The 17,500-nt window shown below is 42.6% G+C and overlaps 3 protein-coding genes across 14 annotated transcripts in view; 2 read left to right on the top strand and 1 right to left on the bottom strand.

Annotated features, from left to right (window-relative positions):
• dctn1a (dynactin 1a) overlaps positions 1-5,379 on the bottom strand; it is a 22,808-nt gene extending 17,429 nt beyond the window's left edge. For 2 of the 8 annotated variants that reach the window (XM_031584542.2, XM_031584543.2), the window contains exons 1-5: positions 3,898-4,371; positions 1,592-1,843; positions 1,257-1,338; positions 977-1,008; positions 815-832 (exon numbers count right to left, since the gene is read on the bottom strand). In XM_031584542.2, the coding sequence (XP_031440402.1) occupies positions 815-832; positions 977-1,008; positions 1,257-1,338; positions 1,592-1,843; positions 3,898-3,930 (417 nt within the window). In that variant the 5' untranslated portion in view covers positions 3,931-4,371. Of the gene's footprint in view, positions 1-814; positions 833-976; positions 1,009-1,256; positions 1,339-1,591; positions 1,844-3,897; positions 4,373-4,411; positions 4,572-5,110 lie in introns of those variants that run through there. The other 6 variants (XM_031584546.2, XM_031584547.2, XM_031584544.2 and 3 more) reach the window with 5 other exon arrangements.
• On the top strand, positions 3,321-8,850 carry dctn6 (dynactin subunit 6). Of its 2 annotated transcripts, none has more exons than XM_031584549.2 (7): positions 3,321-3,436; positions 6,584-6,648; positions 6,743-6,848; positions 6,927-7,015; positions 7,207-7,254; positions 7,551-7,693; positions 8,290-8,850. In XM_031584549.2, the coding sequence occupies exons 1-7, from the start codon at positions 3,423-3,425 to the stop codon at positions 8,386-8,388; spliced, it is 564 nt and encodes a 187-aa protein (XP_031440409.1). In that variant the 5' UTR covers positions 3,321-3,422; the 3' UTR covers positions 8,389-8,850. The 2 variants fall into 2 exon arrangements, with proteins under 2 accessions (XP_031440409.1, XP_031440408.1); XM_031584548.2 differs by lacking the exon at positions 3,321-3,436 and adding an exon at positions 6,042-6,149.
• Positions 8,851-14,078: 5,228 nt separating this feature from the next.
• The window catches only part of LOC105903148 (RNA-binding protein with multiple splicing-like), a 35,923-nt gene continuing 32,501 nt past the window's right edge, over positions 14,079-17,500 (top strand). For 2 of the 4 annotated variants that reach the window (XR_004165635.2, XM_012830860.3), the window contains exon 1: positions 14,079-14,505. Coding sequence is in view for 2 of the 4 variants with exons in the window: in XM_012830860.3 (XP_012686314.1) it covers positions 14,443-14,505 (63 nt within the window). In the remaining 2 variants the exon portion in view is untranslated. The remainder of the gene's footprint in view (positions 14,506-17,500) is intronic. The other 2 variants (XR_001162514.3, XM_042710362.1) reach the window with 1 other exon arrangement.

Here is a 17,500-nt window from a genome sequence, read left to right as displayed (position 1 = left end):
ACAGGAGAAAGACAGGCAGGATATCCATTCAACAGGAGCAGGAAGAGAGAAAGAAGCACCCACACACGCACACACACACTCACACAGAGAGAGGGTTAGTAGTCTTGAGATCCATACGGATAGGAAAAGCTGGGTGTTCTAAATCCTACAGGGGGCCAATAGTATCCACTGTAAGGGAGAGGTACGGATGGGGGAGCCTGTGTTATACACTGAAAGGGAGAGGTAAGGGTGGGGGAGCATATATCTATATATATATATAAATAACACTGTAAGGGTAGTCTGAGAGGGGTAAGGATTATTGTTCTGCATCTTTGATGTGTATCTTCTATGTTGCTTTCATTTTCATTGGAGAACACTGACTGCATTCAAATAAAATCGTATCTTCATGTCTGACGTGATTTCACAACCAGCTTAAGACAATGACCGTGAAAGGGACAAAGACTGCCAGTGATACAAGAACACAACCTAAAGCTGAACATGACAAACTCATAACTCCATGGGGCTAAAGAAATGAGAAAGACACAGCATCCAATGGAGCAAGCTGAACTAAAGTGATGGCATGTGTAAAAAAACATGACCCTTCGGAACTTAAAAGGACGCAAAAAAGTAAAGAAGAACAGGACAGCCATGAACACCATCACACAAGACAACCACAGGTTGTGGAGCATCCATCTTAACAAAAGTGAAACCAAGAGGTGAGAAGATTTTTAAGGCATAGCACATGAGAGAAGAAAGAATGTGCATGAAACCGCTTAGCCCAGACCCGGATACAGACAAGTGCACACACACACACACAGATTTAAGATACTGGTACCTTCCTAACTGATGGCGTCTTTTGTCCGCATGGGCAAGAGAAAATTAACAGGAGACACAAAAACACAACATACAGTTAAGCTACCAGGTTTAGCATGTCTCTAGCTAGGGTTCCTCAGTTGGGGCAGAGTCGGATGGTGATGTGAAAACCAGCTTTGTTTACCTGCTTGCCTCCTTTGGGGGTCTCTGGCACCTCTGAAAGAAAGCAAATGACAAGAGCGAAAATTTAGACACGTGCTGCAAAACAGACAGACCTTGGCACATTTTCATTTTAGCTTTTCTGAGCTCTTTATTTGACATGAAAGTAGTGCTAATATCCAAAGTCAGTATATACCACACAAGACCATAATCTGAGCATCTGTTTGCCCGATAAAATGGGCACATATCCAAAGTGGGTATATACCACACACTATTTGCCCGGTGAAATGGGCACAGGCTGTCACCTTTCTTGAGCAGCTTGGCAATGCCAGAGTCAGGGGTGTCCGGGGAGGTGGCAGAGCTTCCACCCTCATCCAGCAGCTGGATCTGAGAGAGAGAGAGAGAGAGAGAGAGAGAGAGAGAGAGAGAGAGGGAGGGAGAGAGAGAGAGAAGAGAGAGAAAGAAAATTTGTTTCAATCCCAGCTCTGCACAAGAGAAGACTACCACTACAAAGAAAATCCCTCATCTTTCTTGATCACTGTGATGTGTCCAGAATCCTGAAATCTGGACACACACACACACACACACACACACACACACACACACACACACACTTAACCACCTGAGGGAGTGTACTCACCTGGGACTGGCGCACGAAGATGCCGTGGTTCTCCTCGCAGGTGAAGTAACGCTTGCCTTGCACGGTGCCGTCATTCTTGCCCTTGGCCTCGTCCAGGATGACGCCCACCCACTTGCCCGTGGCAAAGAGTGTGGCGCCCACGTACGCCACCATGCCACGCTCGCCCTTGCCAATCACCTCCACCCGCGAGCCCACCTTGGCCGGCTTGCCTCCCCCGTCCAAACTCATGCTGCCGAGGAAGCTGCTGCTGAGCTGGTGTGGGATGGGGTGTGGGAGGGGGTTAAAGGAGAGGAGAGGAGAGAAGAAAAGTAAGTGGTTGAGTCAGTCTCAAAGGTAATGTGGTACAACAGCGGTCCAACTGCAGGGGAAAGAGGAAAAAGCATAAGAACCAAAGATGGCAGAGTCAAAGATGACAGCACAATAGGAGGATGTGGGAGTGGGAGTGGGGTGGGGAGATTGTTGCTACAGCTGTCTCAGATGTTTGACAGTGTTTGACTGTATGGGTCTGCAAGCAGACTCTGAGGAGTTTATGATCAAATACAGCTCTACCTACTTGTCACATCTTTCTTTCAACCCCTCCAGGTTTGAAAGGTGTATTCTAATGGTGTTGTGTGATAAACTGGCTGTAGCTGTACAGAAGAAATGAATCTCAATGTTTGCCAGGTTAAATAAAGGCTAAATAAAGAATGTAATCAGTGAGTGAGAGTGATGTGTTGTGTTGTGTGTTGTGATGTGGGAACAGGTCGGCATTTTTCTGGAGATCAACAAGCTTGTTTAAGGAGATCAGTGCTGACGCCCATCGTTTCCACAAGTTCATTCAAACCATGAAAACCAGGATAGCAGCTGACAGACGCAGAGTTAAGCCTGATCTGGAACAGAGCTGTTGCAGATCTCTAACACAGACAGCTGTAAATGACGGGAGGCAAGCTTGTTGCTTGGTGTTGTTGTTCCTCTCTCTCTCTCTTTCTTTCTTTCTTTCTTTCTTCCTCTCTCTCTCTCTCTCCTTCCCTCTCTGCCTCCCTTTCCCTCCCTCTCTGCCTCCCTCTCTGCCTCCCTCTCTCTCTCCCTCTCTCTCTCCCTCTCAGTCATAGACACAGATGCTAAAGACCTCATGTCTGCCAACAACTAGGTCAACTGAGTCACAACATACCAAGAAAGATTGGCAAGCTTTAGGCTACATGCCAACCATTTTATCAGCCTTCTTCTCTGGCAATTACCCAGCTCCTGCAGGCTCATGGGAAAGGGTGACATATTCAGTCATATGCCTCCTCAGAAAAGACCTCTAAGGATGCCTTACAACAGGCCCCACTGTTGTCTGAGCAGACAGTCCCAGTCACGATGGAGCACAAATAAAATTAGAACCATCCTTGGCAATCATGTCCCGCAGGCCAAATCACATGTCCGGTGGGAAAGAGAGAGACGGTTAGGGAATAATTCTACCTCATTTTCCTCAATCCAGAAGTAGGCTATTGGACAGATTAATTCCCAACATTTCAAGAAGAATAATTGCCCATCTAAGAGCTTAGCTGAATGATTACCGGGGAATTAGAGTGGTAGAGAAAATAAATGCAGTGCAGAAGGTGAGTTTGGTGATGCTGGATGCTTGATCGCTGGAAACCCGCAGGAGAAAAACACTCATGTTTGCTGCTCACTGCAATGTTCAGCTTTACGGTCTCCGTTCTGGACAAGTAGTTGGTGCAGTCATCAGCTTTTCGCTGCCATAAGCAAAAGACCATCCATAACAGAGACCCAGTGGGCTGGCTGCTTCCGCGGAGAACTTGTGAGAACCGAGGTGCTTCACCACGACAGAAACTGCGCAAACCACGGCATAATGTTGAGGTCGCGGTAAGTGCTTTACTAATTATACTGCTTAAATTAGCTAGAGATGTGCTATATACAATAACAGCATCGGAGGCGAATAACTTTTAAGTAAGTGGATGCATATGTGACTAGATCAATCAGTTGACAGTTTTCTTTAACATAAGGTGACCATATTTCTGAGACAAAATCCAGAGACATTTTCAGTTCAGACACGTAAACACCTCCAAAACAGTGTAATGTTTGTATCTTTGTAACCGAGAAACGGGGACGTCTGGTCAACCTACTTTAATATAACCAAATAAAAGCTACGAAAAACGACATAAGTGCTTAATGAATTCAACAACCGTTAAAATGGTTAACATTGCATTATCTCTTCATCACTTGTACCCATCTGGCTAATATTAATTTCTGCACTATCCCTAGGATACATCACAAAAACACCGAATAGAGCTAAGGATACAAAGTTGCATTTTAAAGACACTTACCCTAGGGGTAGCTATAGAATGCCTTCTTGACATGTTGCTCTGCTATATCATTCTAATATTATGGGACTATTCCTTTTCTAACTCTCACTTTAAACATGCTCGGCCTAGAGGGAGGGGACGTCGATGGGGATGTTCACGTTACTGGTTATGCCCATAGCAACCGACAAACTTTCAGAGATCGAATCATTTGGGTAGCAATGCATTTCACTGCTCGTGCATCACTACAGCGCCAATGTCATTTTGAACAATATTGGCACGTGCATCACTTCAGCGCCAGTCATTTTCAACAATATTGGCACGGTATCTAGCTAATGATACTAATAATAAATCAACAAAAACAGAAACGTGGAAGTGCCTTGCCAGGATGTCAAATAACTCCACTTTTCACCCTCGTGAATTTGTGCAGCTTAGCTGGGATGTTGTCAACTTGCCGTTCGACAAGCAATATGCATACTACTAGATAGCTTGCTAGTTAACTAGCTAAAAGTTAGCTTACTCCTTCGACCCAACATACCTGAGATGGGACACGTCCACCATTAACAATGATGATCGGAATTATTTAAAGTTCGCTGACCTAACTTACTCTATAGTGCTAGGTAACGTTAACGATATATTATCGCGAGTTTTATAATACACTATCAACCTCAGCTATCTGCATTCAAAGGAGTGGCCCACACAATCATGCAGCTTACCGTTAGCTAGCGGATATATAATGGATTACAGTTGGCCGGTAAGGAAGAGCATTGCGGCTAAATTGCAACTAAATACATTTTACATGTATGAATATATGGTGACATGCGAGTTGTCACCCCGATTGACATTAACAGTCATTTTTGCAATGTTTTGATGAAACTATCAGTTAGCAGGTCCACTGTTTTTAGCATACCGAGCAAATAAATCCAGACACTCTAGATAGCTAGTTACTGGCTGTCAAGGTAGCTCCCAAGCTACGTTACATCTGAATGGTATACAAATAGGCGGTTAAACGTTATATCTCACTTTCCTTACTAGTTGAACATTGAGAATTCTGCATGCAACATAAAATGACCTTCAATTAACGTTAGCTCATTGACGTTAACCATATTTGTTGTTACTGCTGACACATTTTTTGTTTAGCTAGCTAGTAGGCTAACAAAGCTAATCAATATTCACCCAGCTAGGGAGCTCATTAACGTGACATTCATCGATAACGCAATAACTGACTACAACGTACCTGTTAACACAGTCTCTCTTTAGAAAGTGTTTCCCCTTAAGAGTATGTTTATCCGTGAATTTGATTTGCAAAAACCATACGCCCTTTCAAAAGACACAGCGCCCTGGTGCCAACTTGACAAGTAGTGGGAACAAGAGCTTCCGGGTAACTACTGGTAGGAAAGCAGAGATGAAGTTTCTAAACCAGAGAGGGTTTGTCAGATCATTTAATAATTTTACTGTGTAGTAAAAAACAAAACAAAAACAAAAAATAAAGTATGTGTATGCCTTTGTATAAAAAAATCAACACCATGGCAAGGCAATGTATGACCCAACAACGTACTGTAGATTTTATTGTACAGCATTACATTGGTTGGATGCATTACACTGGCTGGATTAAACAAGCTATAATAAATAATTAAAACCTGAAAGTAATTGATATATATACAGAAATATAGGAGCTGTGTATGTAGATATAAAGAGCTGTGTGTAGCACAATAAAAGTGGTAGCGTGCACTCTGAGCATTTGGGAGTGTTCTGTCACTGTAAATAACTGATTATTACTAAAAAAAATAATTGCATTTTCTTGAAGCATTTTCTCTCCCAATCTTGGCAGAACCTTTGCAGAAGTAGATGGGTACACCAGATTGTTGCTGTGCAGTCTAGTGCCGCGTCAATCAACCTGTCATACTCAGATAAACATGATTCGCTGACCCAAGGTTGTTACAATTCATGAATCTGAGGAAAACCTATCCAATTCCGTATCTGTTCTAATGTTAAATGTATAATCGGTGACCTGACATATATTTATTATTAGCAGATTTTAACAATAAATAACGAATGAAATAAATGAATAACATCTCTATATAAAATGTATTTTAATAAGCCTTTTTCGAAACCGGTATTACCAGATGCATACAGCAGATGGTAGCATTTGTCTTGAAGTTTCTAGTCATCTTAATCGAGCAAGAATTCTCAGGCTGTGTAAATCAATTACCTACAAAATTATACATAATCAAGATGGCGGATCCAAACTCAAAGCAGAATGCGAATCAGAAAAGGTATAACTATTTAACTCTTTGTTTCAGTAGGTGGTAATTATATCCGCTTTTAAGAACGTAAGCCTGTGGGTAGACGGGTCGCTAACTTACGATAGGCCATATAACAACATCATCCAGCTTCCACCATCCTATGTAGGTAAAGGCGGTGGCTGATTTCATAGTAGCATCAACATCACCAACCCATTGATCTGCTCAGTAACGGGTAGTTACAAATGGTTTACTCAAATTTCAGTAAACACCAGAGACTCAAGTTGACAGTTTTATTAACTGGTCGAATGTCATTGAAGTAGCCTACCTAGCTAGCCACGTAGATGACAGTTCATGAGATTGTGACTAGCTAACGTTAGCTAATATAGCATACCCTCCAGATCTATTTCACTAGTTAATTTCGCTAAACTGCATCTGAAAGTCACCATTCATCTTTTATTTTACAGTGCGAAATTTGCAGCCGGAGCAGTCGTTTGTGTGGAGAGTGAAATCAGAGGCGATGTGACAATAGGTGCGACTCTAATTGTTCTTCATGTCGTTTTGCCAAGCGGATGTTTTCCATTATAAAGATCTCTTAAATGTAACTCACAAACGTGGTCTTCTAGGTGCAAGGACTGTGGTTCATCCCAAGGCACGTATTATAGCAGAAGCAGGACCTATAGTCATTGGCGAGGGGAATCTGATTGAGGAGCAAGCCCTTATTATTAACAGGTAACCTCAATATCGACTTGCTGTTACATGTCTGTCATTTATTGAGACCCATAAGCTAAAACGTGACTATTTTACCAGCTATCCTGAAAACATCATGCCTGACTCAGAAGATGTGGAGCCCAAGACGATGACAATTGGAATCAACAATGTGTTTGAAGTCGGCTGCGGTATCCTTTTATTAGGCTACGTGTTTGTAGTTGTAATGCATTGATAAAATCCAGGGCAAGATTTGGCAGAGTGGTTAAAGTATCGTGGCCAAAACAAGGACAAATCGGTCTTCAGGAATTTCAGTCAGCAGAAACCTATTCAGTGATTTAGGTTAGCTGTTTACCGAATTGGCCTTAACCATTTGATCAAGTTTCCCAAGCCCTGAAAATTGGGGACAACAATGTCATTGAATCTAAAGGTAAGACAAAGACTTCATTAGAGAAACTTACTGAACATGCTGGTTTTCCCAGTAGGCTATTTCAATTCTGAGACTACACTGACATAGTAAAAGATCTTTTTATCCCTCTGAATTTTTAATACCAGATATAATCATTAGGGATTCAAAAAGTGAATTTTTAGTAATTGTCTGTAATGTTGTCATTCATTTTAATTAATAATATTTTAAATTTTTTATTTGATTTTGTAAGTCTCTTTGGATAAAACTCCAAATAGCTTAATCATAACTATAACAATGATCTATCTGTTGTGCCTCAGCGGACGTGGGCAGGAATGTGATCCTCACCAGCGGCTGTATCCTCGGCGCATGTTGCCAGTTGAACACGTGTGAGGTGATCCCAGAGAACACGGTCATCTACGGGTCCGGCTGCATGCGGAGGATTCAGACGGAGAGGCCACAGGTAAAGATGGGGGTGACCCCCTGGAAAAGACCAATGGGGAAGCAGGGGGGGGGGGGGGGGTGTAGGTATGTCACTTCCTCTCATTGGTTCAGCTCAACTATACTCAGTTGTCTGTAACCTGATGGGAGAAATCAAACAAATTACAGACAGTAATGCAAAGACATCAAACACATTGACGTCTGTAAAAGATCATCGGGGACAACAGGGGGCATGCGTGAGGCATAATTTCCTTGCGCTCATTCAACTGAATTATTAAAAAAAAAAAAAAAACAGGAGGATATCACATACCGAGATATTAAATAATCTACAGCTATATGTCTGTAACCTGATGGGAAGTAAATAAGACCGATAATGTAAAGAAATCAAATACATTAAAGACGAAACTAGGAACTAAGAAAGGGACCATGGACCACAGGACACTATTTGATGAAACACAAGAACACCCTCAGCTGTGCTGTGTGTCTTACTATTTGCTATGGCTATTATCTGTTTAGGGCGATCCCTTAATTAAGATGATCATGTCTCTAATACTAGGTTGTGTTGTGTTGTTGTCTGTTGTTTTAGATCTAATCTATGCTTTCTGTGTTGATTATCAGCCTCAGACCCTTCAGCTCGACTTCCTGATGAAGATCTTGCCCAATTACCATCACCTGAAGAAGACTGTCAAGAGCTCATCCACCCCTGCCAGAAGCTAGCTTCATGTGTTTAAGAAATCCAGAGTTGCAAATCTGAGTAGCTGCGCTAACTTGCTAACTTGCTATCCTAACTTGAGCTAAGTTAAAGTATATTTCACTGCATTGTTATGAATGCTATTTATATTTGTCTAAAGATTGTTTGTTAAAATAATTAATTTACTTTTATTTTCTGATTTTGTATTTGCTGATGTCTTTCCAAGTATTAAATCATTTTTTGTCTGATTTTATCACAAGTGTCCTTGCCTGTGGGGATAATGTAGTTAATAACAGGAATGTCGTAGCAAACGGGCTAAAAAATACTAAAATACTAAAATCAGCAGTAGTATGTGTAATGGTGTCTCTATAGCTGATGTAGTTGACCGAAGAAAGACCAAGGCTAGAACTTAATACACAGGGAACACACACATATGGATAACCAATGCATCCTCTGCTGTGCTTGCAATAAATAATTCCTGCAATAAACACATTGGGAAGAAACGAATGTGATTCTAAAAGGCAAAGGCAATGGGGAAATGTACATTCTGCAATTTAAGTTGTGTCCACCAGATGGAGGCAGAGAAGCAGACTTGGTAGTGGAGGGCAGGTGAGTTTTGGCCTTTTGACAAAAAGCAATCCTGACAGTTTTTCAGTGGGCTGTGACTTCAGCCTGGCCCTATCAATACAAGAAACATTGTCTACGCTGGACTCAGAGCTATATATTTCATATGTCACATGATGTGATATTTGGCTATCCATTCCTGTAGTAGCCTAGTTCACAAATGAAATGAGTGCCTTTTTTGCTTTAATGTTCAAATAACCTATTGATATCAGAACGCTTAGCAGTGACTAATAGACTGAGGCTCATGAGATGTGACTCCCTCTTTCAGGGTCCTGAAATGGCGACCCCCTGATCTGTGTGTCAAACCAAAGGTCACTGTCTTGTCCAATGAGAATTAAGGATTCCTGACAGGTAACCTTTGCCTACCAGTACCCTCCCTCAGAAGTATGAAAGGTGACCTATAGAATGCAGACGCCCCACCTGGGTTTCAACAGAAATAATTAACATCAACACGAAGAGGAACACCGCCACTACCTACAATGGTTTTTGAGGGCTAGGTCCATATTATGCATTTCAGGTGGAGCTGTATCATAACACACTGAAGCAGAGGTACAAACGGTCCTGATGATGGGTGTTGTTCCAACAGGGTGACTGTATCATAACACACTGAAGCAGAGGTAAAAGCAGTCCTGATGATGGGGGTTGCTCCAACAGGGTGACTGCTTCCAGCTGCTTAGAGAAACCATTGCTGGACTGAAGCAGATGAAGGAAATAGCAGTGGCATGAGTGCCTACGCTGTCCAATAATGTAACATTTCTGTTAAGCCCAGAGCTACAATCACAATGCCACAAACAGAATCGCATCTATAGTAAGCCTAAAGAAATGCCTATGGGTTCATCTTGTGAATAGTATGTCATGAGTCCAGAGGGATGTGCCAGTATAGTTTATGTGTAACCATAGATACAAAGATATACAAAGAAGTAAATGATGAAGGAACATGTGTCTCCACCCAATTGTTATTACAATCTTTAAGTTTTTTTATCATTTAAGTTTAGTTTTATGAGCACATAAGTATTTTTATTTTGAGGAATGGACTAGTTTTAGTTTATAGCCCCCTATAACAAATATATAGGTGTGTTTGAAATATAACTGCCCAGTTGGGGTTGTGTGTATGTTGGGGGTGCCTATGTTAAATAGCTACAGAAATAGGATATAACTGACCAAGTGGGGTGGGGCGTGGCATCTATGTTTAATAGCTATGCAGATATACAGAGGGATATAACTGTGTAAGACATTATATACAATACCAGTTGTGTACGTGTGTGTGTGTGTGTGTGTGTGTGTGTGTGTGTGTAGGAGGGGGGGGACTGTCTATGTGAAACATAAATAGAGATTTACATGGATATGGTCATGTAGATTCTACATAAGCTGTAACTGGTTTTCAGCTGTGTTCAACTTCCTGATTGACTGCTCCCATGCATCTGCCTATCTATGCCAGTTTCTGCTTCTGACTTGTCAAAAAGTGTCGAGTGACCCCATTTCATTGCCCTCTCCATAGGTTAGGTGAAAGGGGAACATGGATAGCACACGTCCATGTTCTGATGTGGATTTGACTTGAGGAGAGTGATTCGTGATCAAACTCAGTAAGAAGAAGCATGCTTGATGGTTAGTCGCTTTCATTAAATGTCAATTTATATTACATTGCTGTGAGGGATGAATACGTCAAAATCTATCGATGATGTTTAAATCGGCGTGATGACTGCCGTTTAAAAATAGCAGGGGAGCAGTTCACTATTCACTGGTAAATATGAGTTTGTTTACTCGCACAAATGTGGATTGGAGTCTTCATTGACAGTTACACATCACTAAATCAAAAAACATAACCAAATATGCCCTGCATCCAATTTAAACGGTTGGACCCTTAAATAAGTCATATGCTGTCACAACAACACTTGTATTTGCCACTTAAAACTGATTAGTTATCTACCGGAATGTATTCATAGTTCCAAAAAAAACCTTTCCAGAGAGCCAACAAGGAATTCCAAATGGACATTCTAACCAGGTTGGTCAACGGTGTGGATATTTGTGTAGGCATCTGCACACGGTGTTGGACACAGGGTCAAAGTTGAGTGTCCCACTCCATGACCAATTAAAACTTAAAACAGTCCATTTGTATGCAAGGACCACAACAACTTATGTTACCGCAGCCTAGAAAGCACTGCTCACAGGTAACCGCCGGCAACATCCGCCCTCGAAGACAAAAGCACGGCTACGCATGAGTGGTGTTATTCTTATGCGTCACCCATTTGGCGTGTGGGTTGAGGGGTGTGGGGTCGCAGGGCTTCCTCGACTCTTGCGGCTCCTTCGCCTCCGAGGAGAACGGCACACTTCCTGACCGGTGGCTCACAAAGGCCGGAGACCCATTGTTCAGGGAGGGGGTCGGACTCTAACAGGAACTGTCCAGAGGTAGTGGGGGACCGACAGCAGGGATGACAGAGAGACACTCTCCCCTCCTGGGTCCGGTGCAGACAACAAGCACTCTGGCATTCACTCTTTGGTACTTGCGCAAACAACCAACACATAACATATCATTCGGCCAGATTATACTGTGTTTTGGTTACGTACAAAAAACTCACTGGTTTCATGTCTTCTTTCATCATCATCATCATCATCATCCCAACCGAAAACTACGGCTGTATGGCCATGCTATGAGAATAGGAGCACCGTAAAATAAATCCTTAACTAGTCATCTTGGCGGAGAATGAAAGCAGCCCATAAAGAGCAAATACTCTCCTCTGCCTGCCTCTTTTTTTGGGGGGGGGAAACACAAGTGCTCACAGGGCCCTGGTGAGGTCGTGGCTTTATGGGGTCTCGCATACCATTTGAGTTTCACATCAAAACCTCAAGCAGCGCATTAGAGCTATGATAACAGTTGTGCTGTAACAGTGGGCTCTTGATAAACAAGGCATTTCCATATTTGGTTTACTGCGGTTTGACTGAATGCCCTCCCCTTCTAGAACACCCGTTCCCTCCATCTTTCTCTGCCTCTCAGTCTTGCTCTCTCTCTCTTACACACTCACACACACACACACACACACACACACACACACACACACACACACACACTCCCTCTATCTGTCTCTGTCTATTCTTACAGATAAACAAAACATGCGCAAAGGGTAGAAGTGTTTTTGGCTGTGAATGAGCTGTGAGACATTCTGATGATTCAACAGAGAAGAAACATTAGAAACAGAACTACAGGAAACTCTCCTTGCCTTCCACCAAATCCACTCCAGGGTTCAGGCTGGCACATATGAAGTATTTCAACCGAGGAGAACTAACACATAGTTGGTATGGTGTTGTTTCTCATGCTGTATTAAGCAGGTGGTTGGGAAAGTAAAAGGCTGTGAAAGTAAAAGCTTGAGGAAACACTGGAGCCTCAACACACAAACATGAGGGACAACCATAACAGAGTTGGTTTGGAATAGCAGATTATCCTGAATACAAAAAAAAATAAGGGCGGTTGGCTTGTAAACAAATGAGTAGAACAATTACACTCGTGTTTCAAAACACAAACATTCTTACCTGAGTTTATTACAAGTCACTGTCAACCTCCTGGAGCATTTCACTTCAGTTTTAGTGTGCTGACCTGTACACAGTGTGACATTTAAGCTCATGGTGTGCTGGACCTGGATCTGGATCTGACTTCAGATCGGTTTAATGTGAGGCTGGGAGAGTGCAGTGGCTTGGTAAATACTGGCCCACACAAGCTTGTATCTGCTCCTGTCAGAAGCAGCTGAGACACTTCACTTGCACTCCTCCGCTCTCGGGCTCTCTCATCCCCCTTTCCTCTCCTCTCCCCCTCCCCCTGCCTCGGAGGAATGGTGTTGGGTGGTGATACGAGAGGGGGAGGGGGGAGTGGGTAGCGAGGAGCATCCTAATGTCTCCATCCTTCTTTCTCACCCACCTTTTATCTCACTCTTTTTTTCTCTCGCTCACAATCACACACATACACACTGAGAACACAAAATGGAGCAAGTTTGAAGTATTTCTTCCCTCTATTTCATTTTTACATTACATTTTTATGTTTTTCATTTTTGTTTTGTTTTAAGTGATTTCACTCCCTCCTATCCTCTGAATGACTGTAAGGACATTGGTCCAAGCTTTTGGGCTGTACCCTGTAATACCGAATATGATGCAAGACAGTATGACTGAAAGCTGAACCACAGTGAGTTAAACTAGTTTCCAGTGAAATGAATCACCAAACGCCATCTTACAGAGAGGTGTCTCTTTCCTCCACCCTTCCTGTCTTTCTTATCAAAAATAGCTTGGGCAACGTCGTAGTACATCAAAAGATGCCAGGCACTGACGCCCCACTCACGTCTAATATGCAATTAAGGCCTGAAGATTTATGAAGCCCATCCCTATGAAATGAAAGTCAAGGTTACATTTGATGAACACGAGTAGTTGCATAATTTGGGTTGTAAAGCCATCACCTGTCGTGCTTCTCAATAGGACCTGTGCTTTTATCCTTTGGGCATCAGCATATAAAGTGTGCGTGTGTAAAGATATAGCCAGCGGGTACAGTGCTGTGCGGTGAGTAAACCTGTAGAGAGACGTGCTAGCAGCACCCGTGGGTTTTGCTCTACTCGCTGGCACACCCGCGTCCATTCCCGAGGCTCGAAGGCGGTGTGGGACTATGCAGGTTACAAGTGTGACTGGCGTATTTGCATTGACCATGGGAGATAAGAATGAAAACTGTGGGTGCTGTTTTCACACGTTTAGACTTGGCTACTCATTACTGGCTTGTCATTAAAGTCGGTTAATGCCTAACCTTGTGGCAACACGTCTAAAGAGTGATTTGCGAGTTTATCTCTTACTAGTTTTAACATCTCAGTTGTGGCCTCTCTACTTGGGTCGAAGATTAACGGGATGGGGCTTCTTAATCCTGTGAAAGCTTTTAAACACACAAACTAAACACCTGGTATAATTTAATTTGAAATTCTGACTGGTTCCTGTATCTGTTTCACAACTAGTCGTTGAGCGAATATAGTTCAACTATTCATTAACGTTTTTAACAGTTCGTAGTGTTTCCTTGAGTAACATTTTCAGGTTGCACTACACAATGGAGTAGCGCCTGTCCCACGCCCCGTAATGACCAACCCACCAATGATGCAGGTTAGAGAACTTTCCCCGTCAGTTGCACCCACGAGTCAGCCCATAGAATTCCATCTCTGCGATCACACGGGACAGAGACAGTGGCACGCGCGAGCTAACTGAAACTAATGTGAGAAGCTACAGCATCTTGCTTACATTTACCGATGTGGAGATCGACTCGTCTTTAGCGTATTGCTGACTGCCCATCTTATTGACTGATCATCAATGCTGGCTGAGTACAAATAAATCGGGTGATTTGTGGATTGCGCTCTGACGGCTAGTTCATTGTCTTCTGTGGTGCTCTCCATCTGACGGACGCACAACGACAATAGCTGGCTTGGATAAGCCATAGTTTGAAGATGAATAACAAACCAGAAAAGGAGAATGAATTGAATCACGAGTACACCAACCACGAGGAGGAGGTAAGAAAATGTTAACTTGTATTCTCCACATATCTCTTATCATGATCGACTTCAGCATCATTTCCGTTGGCGAGGGAAATCTTGTCTGACTTAATGGTCATTTTCGTGGCATTTTATCATGTCGCTATCAGTTATTAAGTATTTTTCAACTGTCTGCGTCTCTAGTAAAAAAAATATCCAGCCTACTTAAAGTTAACATTTTGTGTTTAATTAGGGTGAAATGGTAATTCCGAAAATTCGGTCGTGTTTTACTTGCTTTTTTATTGTAAGGTCATTTGAGCTCATAGTATCATTTATTGAGCTCATTTGTTGCAAGTTTTCCAAGTAGGGTATACCTATAGGCTACTTTATGTGTAACGTGCGCCGTAACTTATTGTGCTAGATAGGAATGCGCAAACTTCACTGGAGTCACGGAAAGGATCAAGAGGTTCGTGTTTGCTATCCTAACAACCAGGCTTCCTGCAAATGTTAGCACGTTGAAAATTCTTTACAATTTCTGTCAGAGGTTTTACATGCTCGACCTCATTTCCAGATAGGGTTTCTGTGAAAGGCTGGGTAAGCAAAGAAGTTCAGCTTTCAGGGCTTGTGGCTTGATATCAGCAACACACTGTTGCTAGAACTTACATCCGTGTTAAAAAAACATGTGTGGGAAAGGTTGTGCAATGTAAGAAGTTGTGCTGAATTTCCTAATTTGCCAGCATTAGTCATTAACTTTGGCCGACCCAAAAGAGTCTCATCTCTGACACACAGATCTCGGCTATTAAATTACCGGGGACCATAGACTTGTAAGCACAGGATTCAGATGACATCAGCTATTTCTTTTGGACCGGCAGCTGTTTTGTGGAGTCACTTGTGAATGAATACCCAGGCGATTTCCTTCCCATGCTCGTGATGGAAAAATGAAGCTCTTCCCCTCTTTGAAAAATACTTATTCTCTCCTCACCTTTCAATACACACTTACACACACACACACACACACACACACACACACACACACACACACACACACACACACACACACACACACACACACACACACACACACACTCAGCCAGTAAGGGAGAGAGAGAGAGATAGAGAGAGAGAAAGAGCCTCCTTGTAGGGGATTAGTCCAAGAACTATAACACACCATAATTCTAACCATCAGCAATACTGTCTCACATAGGATAGACATATGAAATATGTTCATAGATTTGTATGTATGTGATTGTTGTTGTGCTTATTGTTGATTGACTAGAGAATTGTACTAAATGATTGTACTTGTCTTATACAGACTACTAGCTTAGAGCGAATAACAAGCAGCAGACTTGACCTCTCACGCACGCACGCACGCGCGCGCACACACACACACACACACACACACACACACACACACACACACACACACACACACACACACACACAAACACCAGTGAAATTACATTGTGCATTGTGCTTGTTTTGGGCACCGTCTTCAACTTGAAAAGACTGATCATGAGGTCAGGTTAACCTTTAAAGAAGACTCCTTTGGGGAGAGGTTTTTCTCAGCCAATGGGGCGAGGGAAATCAAGTGTGTGTGTGTGTGTGTGTGTTTGTGTTTGTGTATTAGAGAGAGAGAGTACCAGTCTATGCCAGTTGGTGTGTCACATGCAGTATCAGCAGCCATTGTGTGTGTGTGTGTATATGTCTGTGTGTGTGCCTGCATGCGTGTTTGTGATAGATAGAGCGACGGAGAGAGCAATGTATGATGCTATTTGTTGCAGAATATAACTGTTAATGGTTTATCCTATTCTATAGACTCTATAGTATAGAGTCATTACTCAGTTATAACAGCTGTTGTTTGTGTGTTCGAGTGCTTTTGGGTGGGGTAGTGAATACAGAAGAAAGGTTTTACATTGGATATAACTACCTGAGCATTTTATAGAATAATTTGTATTTTTTTGTTCTGTGTGTGTGTGTGTGTGTGTGTGTGTGTGTTAAGCGTGATATTGGGGTGGCACTTAGCGTGGGCACAGTACAGCACAAGGCCCCTCCTTAGCCCCCCCAGATGGTGCAGTTTATTTTTAAAACTGCCAGGGGAATTGTCATCTTATCTTGCCCATTTGTCAGGCATTCGACAAGAGGTATTTGAAAAGACAACAAGGCTTAGCGTCAAAAACGTCTGTTGGACCAAGAGAATGCAATAGTGGAAGACAGAAGGGGAGTGACATCGTGTCTGTGTGTGCATATATATGTGTGTGTGTGTGAGAGAGAGAGAGAGAGAGAGAGAGAGAGTATGTGTGTGTGTATATGTGTGTGTTTGTGTGGGTATGTGTCTCTTTGTGTGTTTGTGTTGTGTCTCTGTGTGTGTTCGGTGTATGTGTTTGTGTGTGCGTGCGTGTGTGTATGCATGTATTGTTTGAGTGTGTGTTTGTGTGTGTGTGTGTGTGTGTGTGTGTGAGAGAGAGAGTATTTGTGTGTGTATGTGTGTTTGTGTGGGTATGTGTCTCTGTGTTTGTTGTGTTTCTGTGTGTGTGTGTGTGTGTGTGTTTGTGAGAGAGAGGGAGAGAACTGTGTTTATATTTCATTTACAGTCTTCAAAACTGTTTTCTAAGTGTGGGTGTGTAGGAAGCTTGGTTTTATGAGGAGCCAGTGGAGACAGAGAGGGCCTTAGAAAGATAAGGCTTTCATATGACACTGACAGCCTGTTAGCTGATCACAGATCTGCTCTGCTGGTAATCTAGTTTGCCGCTTGTTATTGCTCTTTGAGTGTAGATCTCTCTTGCATAGTTGTTCCCTTATTCTATTATTCTTTCTGTTTATGGTGGAAAAGTGTGAGAGTGTCTCCTCAGTCTATCACTCTCTCTCTCACTCTGTCACTCTCTCTCACACACTCTGCCACTCTCTCCCCCTCAATCTCTCTCTCTCACACACACACTCTCTCACTCTATCTTTCTCTCTCTCTCTCTCACACACACACACTCTGTCTCTCTCTCTCTCTCTCTCCTTGCACTTACACAGTCCTTGCCTATTGAAC

Source organism: Clupea harengus, chromosome 18 (assembly GCF_900700415.2).
Source record: "Clupea harengus chromosome 18, Ch_v2.0.2, whole genome shotgun sequence".
In the NCBI taxonomy this organism is placed as follows: domain Eukaryota; kingdom Metazoa; phylum Chordata; class Actinopteri; order Clupeiformes; family Clupeidae; genus Clupea; species Clupea harengus.
Note: the sequence above shows the minus strand (reverse complement) of the source record. Positions and strands in the feature narration are given on the sequence as shown.